This window comes from Gossypium arboreum, chromosome 12 (assembly GCF_025698485.1).
Source record: "Gossypium arboreum isolate Shixiya-1 chromosome 12, ASM2569848v2, whole genome shotgun sequence".
NCBI lineage: Eukaryota > Viridiplantae > Streptophyta > Magnoliopsida > Malvales > Malvaceae > Gossypium > Gossypium arboreum.
In genome coordinates, this window is record NC_069081.1 from 34,027,094 (window position 1) to 34,033,093 (window position 6,000).

Genomic DNA, 6,000 nt, shown 5'->3' on the forward strand with positions numbered 1-6,000 from the left:
CTCCATTAAGAATCATGGAAAAGGCATCACAATCCCAAACTCAAACCAAAAATCACAAAGCTGAAAGCTGTACAAATGCAAATATGTATTGAGAGAAAAGAATGAACCAATGAATGACAAATATCTGCCCTAAATGGGAATCAAGAATGAGGGTCTATGTTATTTGACAAATTTGTTAGTTCTTTTATTCTTTATCAACAGTCTAATATATACTTTATATATATATAACTAAGAAGCTCCTAATAATCCTGATCCAAACTCCTCCTTATCCATTGTTGTTTGTAGATGTAACTGAGATTTTTGAGATGATTCAAAGCAGGTTGATGAATATCAAACTGGCAATAAAAAAACGATCCTCTGGAATTCGTGCTGAGTGCAGCTCAAATCACATAACTGTAATTCATAGAATTTATATATTAGTCTTCTGCAAGTTGTTAAATCCTAGGGAAAAGATATTCTCAAGTTGCATTACCGTAATATGCTTGCACCATCATCAAGTATTTAACATTTTTGCAGTCATTTAGTTTCCTCAAAATTTCCAGATTTGACACATTTTGTTAGCATGTCTTGCAAAGTGTAATTGTGTCAACACGTTTAAAGCATACCACTGTCAAACACGTCGGCATATACCGGAGAATTGGTTTTAACAAAGGTGCATATTCAGAAATATGAAACTAAGATACATAAAGATATTAAGAACCATTCATGAAATTCCCCTATATGTTATTGAAACTATCAACATACAAAATAAAACAGAAACATGCAATGGCAATACCTTATTCATGGAGTATAGACAGCAGGTTTCATCCAGTCAATATTTTGAATGTTAGTCATTAACTCATTAGAAGTCCTGTAGGAGTAGTCAACAGTGAAAATAAGTCTAGCAATGAAAGAGAATTTAAGGCCTTAGTTCACTGCAGACATGCATGGAGCCGCAGGATTCTTGTCCCGAATTGAATCAAATCCCAGATGAAAGTACTTGTACTATTTACCTGTAATCCACATCTATAGCTTGGTTCACTGCCATTTTTTTGACATCCAAAGGTGGCTTGCTAGAGGCTTTGGCATCTACATAATCCTGTTTACCATCCCCCTGCAACATCAAAACAAGCAAGGAACATGAATGGGGAAATCCGTGTTTTCTTCAAGTGATCGGAAAACCGCACCGCAAGACATGGGAAGCCAACTTACACAAATGTCAGGTTGCAGCCACCCAGGGATGCTTCTTGAAACAAGGGTGATATACAACTCCATCGCTGCTTCTGGACTCATGTTACCAAGTTTTTTCCAGGCATTCCTGTAATGAAGAAAAATCAGTTTCTTCAATCATATGGAACACGATTAACAAAGGTAACAAAAGGGAAGGATCTAAGTTGAACCAACAAAGCAATTGGGAATTCAATATATTTTTTGCCCTACTTGTTCATATGGTTTTATTCTTTACATTTTCACTCTTCATCAAGTCAATTCCATTCATCATTCTTCATGAAATTTCTATCTATCAATTTCTTAAACAGATACAGAAAGCACATTATTACACACAAATTAGATAGGGTTTTCTATTCCAAATTCAAAAGGAAGTAGAAAAATTAAAAATCCAAATTCAGAGGGGGGAATTTTACCACTTTGCACGAGCAGATAACTTGAATGGCATCGGCTGAGGCTCGTGGCAAGGCCCTTGAGTGGCAATCTTGTGAAGTCCATACAATTGCATCTTTAAATCATTGCCAAGTTTCAAAACTTGATCAGCATTACTTTTTTGCACCAAAAAACTCACCGCTGCACCAAAATCTTTCTCCAATTCGGTTCGTTCAATACCCTCCCAATCATCATCATCAGATGATGATGATGACCCCTCCAAGAAGAAACCTCCTCCATTCTCTTTATCACACACCAAATCCTCAATCCCTTCTTCATCCTCTTTAGCTAGTTCAATCTCAGTGGTTTCACTAACAAAATTCTCTTCAGATGAACTAATTCCTTCAACAGTTCCCTCTGTTTCTCTAATTAATTCTTCACCACCATTCGAAGACTCTTCCTGGGTACCAATTTCTTCCACGGATTCACATAAAGCATCAACTTCTTCAAATTCATGTTTTTCTGATTCAGTTTTGACTTCCGCATATAATCTCGACACGATCTCTAGATGTTGATCAATGATAGACGAAAAGGAAAGAAGCTTAGCCAGAAGGAAGGAAATAACAAAAGAAAAAGAAATAGTAAACATGAATTCAAGAAAAATTTCCATGGTTAGCCAAAGAAAGAAAAACAAGAGAAGAGAAGGGATTGGTGGAAGTGGGAAGTTGAAAAGGAGAGCAAAGTATATATAGTGATATTATAAGGCAAAAGTGTCGGTCCATGGACTTTTGTAGGGGAAGAGTCTGAAGTTTAAAGAGGGAAAGCTAATTAGAAAAGGACTGTTCCGCTAATTGCGGTGTATGTGAAATAGAATATGTGGTTAAGGTATCCAATTATCTATCACTACCGAATATTTAGGTCTAATTTTGCCCCTACTCTCTTTACTCTTCAAGCTTTTGCAATTTAATTCCTCTACGTTTTCTGTTTCTACTAGGAATTTAGGGCTTATTTAATAATAACTGTTAGAATATTTTTAAATCTCAGTTGGCTGTATGTTTTAAACCAATACCTTAAATATTAAACGTTAGGTATTAAAATTTAGCAAATATTTATTAATAATGTTAATGAAATTTTCAAATCAGATAAGTAATAGATTAAATTTAAGAAAATAAAAGCACGGGATTAAATCTTAAAATTTTAAAAAGTACAAGGACTTGGAGCTATGATTAAACTGAATATTTATTTTCTTTTTTTACTTTGATATTGTATAGTCATATTAAAAATAAAATTACCGATTGAGTCTTAACTCTATTGGTATCGACATAATTATTGTACAAGAGAATGCGAATTCGAGTACACTAAATCACATTATCTTTCTATTTAATTTAAGAGTTGAGGAGTAGTTATGATAACAGCCTTTCAAACATATATTAAAATATTTAAAATTATTTAATAGCATATTTTCTAAGATTATAATTAAATAAAATATTTTTACTATTTGAATAATGACCAGACTCCGATTATAAAGTTTAATTGACAACAATCATGAGAGTTTGAAGTAGGGCGGAGTAAAAACATTAAAAAAATGAAAATTTATTTGAAAGGTAGTGTTTTGATTTTTATTTTTTTCATTTTCTTAAGATTCGCTTGGTTTTAAAAAATGGAATTGGATTCGATGTGAGTTTTATACGTTAAAATTATAATAATTTGAATTTAATTGAATTTTTATATGTTTTTATTTCAATTTTGATTTTTATAATATAAAATAAATATTCAACTTCTAATTTAATAAATGATTTCTATAAAATTACCTTTTTTTAAAAATTGTTTAAAATTGATAAATTAAACGGAACTATAGCAATAAAATTGAATTCAAGTTAATTTGGTTATCTATGTCATTTAATTCTATTTAATCGGATTTTTTTTTTTGAATTATATATAACAAGATAAAGCCTTAGCAACCAGCGCGACTCGAATCAAAGCTACACCTGGAGTAATGAACATTCTTAATTATCAAGTCACTACATAAGGTTTATTTAATCGGATTTTTTAAATCAAACCAAAATTTGAAAAACTCTTAATCACATTAGGAAAAAAGGAAAAGAAAAAATTTGCTTCATACACAATATTTCTTTTATTATTCTTTTCCTTCTCTTTCTTCTTTCTGGGTAATGTTGATTTGATTTTATTGATTCTATGTATAAATTCAATGTTGCGAGCTAATTCAAAATGAAAAGATAATTGAATGGTTAGTCTCTTCCCAATTATAAATAAGAGGATGATGCGCTTTATCTCACTTGAATCCATGTCCTTTTATATTGGTAATAACGCTCATTCCAATCGAGCTAATTAATCTAGAATTGCTCCAAGCCCTCCAACATTGCAATGAGTTTAAAATACATCAATTTATTTTATATTAAATATGTATAATTATTTGTGTACATAATATATAAATTTAAAATGGTGTCATATTAATAATTGTGTTAATAGTTTATGAAAATTAAATCAAATCAAATTTAATGTATAAAATTATACAAAATCAAAATTCATATATAATATTACTCATTAAGCCAAAAATTAAGTGTAGCTTTGAGATTTTTCCCAAAGCTGATTCAAAGACGTGCTTAAGCACGCTTAAGCCCACATTCTTCTAGTTGTTACAATAGCAACAATCTCGATTGACAATAGTGTTTTTAATGTTAAAACTTATTGTTCTTTACAATTATTCATTTCAAAATTAAATGTATAAATGGTTCAATGGCAAGGTTAAATATCTAAGATGCTTTAAGATATTAGGCTTGAGTAATCCTATGTAAATGTGTGGGTTTTTTATAGATTTATTTTAGTTACTTAGAATTAAATTAGTTGTTAGGTTAGTTGTTCTATTCAAGACTTATAATGATTAATCCTATTAGAATTAGTGTAACTTTTAAAAAAATTAATTGTACTAAATATCCTTAAATTATGACATTTATTTTAAATTGGTCCTCAAACGTTAATTTATTTTAGTTGTATCCGAAACTATCGACCTTATACTAATAAGGTCCTTATATTATTAAAATCGTTAAATAACGCGTCAAATCTTACATATTTAAAAAAAGGTAAAACATTATTACATAACTTTAAAAATTAAAACTAAAATTGAAAAAAAAGTGAACAATAAAGCTTTTGAAAAGCTTCTAAAATCTCAAAACCAATATTTCTACAATACCCTTTTCTTCAATCTTCATTTTAAACCATGTCACATAATATTTAATATCTTATTTAATGGTTAAATTAATTATTTTAACGAGGACTTTATTGTATAACCTTAATAATTTTAAGAATCAATTTAAAATAAAATTATAGTTTAAAGATGTATTGTGTAATTAACTCCTTAAAGAAAATATATAAGATAATTCGCCTATAATGCAAAGAAAGGCCAAATGATTTAACCAATTATAAACTCCCATATTTATCCTTTTAAATGTTACCTTCGCATTTGTGTCGGTGGTGCATGCTTTTGATTTGAGGGCCACCTTCAGTTTATCAAAGGTGACAATATCAACAAAATAAGAAATAAAATAACTATCGGTTCTGGTGTAAATTAGAGTTATGTGCCCTTTTTTTTTAATTTGAATTTTAGATTTTTTTTAAATTTATAGAAATAGATATTTTTAAAAAGAGAGTGTTAAAGCGCGTCCAATTGGGCGCATTTTTCTGCCAACTATGCAGTAGATCTATTCATTGGTCAAGTTACCCTTTAGGCCTGCTTGAAATTTGGAAGGGTTTAGGTAAAAATATTAGGTCTAAAAAATGAACGTAAGCAAAAAAATTAGGTCTATTTAAAGTGTGGGTCGGGTTCGGGCTTGAACCTTCAAAGCTTGAGCCTGGCCCAGTTCGACCTATTTTTAAGTTTATAATATTTTATGTTATGTTATTTTTATATATTATGTAATTTAGAACACATTAAAAAATAAACTTGTACTAAATATATAATAATACTATAATGTAAACATTAAAATAATGTTAAGATGACTATATAAAAAATATATAAATTTATTAAATATTAAAATAAAATAAAATGAATATTTTTAAAACAAATTTAAAAAAATATGGAACGGCCTAAAATGGGATTGGGTTAATTTTTTGCAAATATGGGTGGGTTTGAACAAAATTTTAGGTCCATATTTCAGGTCGGTCCAAGTTTGGGTAAGCGTAAAGTATATTAATATTATGCTTTGGCTCGACCCGACCCATGAACATCTCTACTATGCAGGTCCTTCAACGATCATTTTTCCAATGGCTTTCTGAATGTTGCAAAATGGTAAAAATTGTAAAGGGCCAACAATAAATTTTTTCCTATAAATATCAAGTCACTTTTCATTTTTTTCACTCAAATCCAACTATTTCTATTCTCTCTAAACTCTCAATTCTTTCAAC

The 6,000-nt window shown here is 29.7% G+C and overlaps 1 protein-coding gene across 3 annotated transcripts; it reads right to left on the bottom strand.

Annotated features, from left to right (window-relative positions):
- Positions 1–5: 5 nt before the first annotated feature.
- On the bottom strand, positions 6–2,429 carry LOC108477319 (acyl-CoA-binding domain-containing protein 3-like). 3 transcript variants are annotated; one of them, XR_008276194.1, is made up of 6 exons: positions 1,623–2,429; positions 1,192–1,297; positions 993–1,093; positions 776–850; positions 473–607; positions 6–393 (listed from the first exon to the last, which is right to left on the bottom strand). XR_008276194.1 is itself a non-coding variant. In XM_017779823.2 (5 exons), exons 1-4 carry the CDS (start codon positions 2,246–2,248, stop codon positions 781–783), a joined length of 903 nt encoding a protein of 300 aa, XP_017635312.1. In that variant the 5' UTR covers positions 2,249–2,427; the 3' UTR covers positions 6–393; positions 776–780. The 3 variants fall into 3 exon arrangements, 2 of the variants coding, with proteins under 2 accessions (XP_017635312.1, XP_017635313.1); XM_017779823.2 differs by lacking the exon at positions 473–607 and having other exon boundaries at positions 1,623–2,427; XM_017779824.2 differs by lacking the exons at positions 473–607; positions 776–850.
- Positions 2,430–6,000: the final 3,571 nt, after the last annotated feature.

Coding starts and splice junctions, on each gene's coding strand:
- LOC108477319 (XM_017779823.2), bottom strand. CDS start 2,248: ATGGAAATTTTTCTTGAATTCATGTTTACTATTTCTTTTTCTTTTGTT. Junction 1,298..1,622: donor TTATCTGCTCGTGCAAAGTG/GTAAAATTCCCC, acceptor TCTTCATTACAG/GAATGCCTGGAAAAAACTTG. Junction 851..992: donor GCTATAGATGTGGATTACAG/GTAAATAGTACA, acceptor CTACTCCTACAG/GACTTCTAATGAGTTAATGA.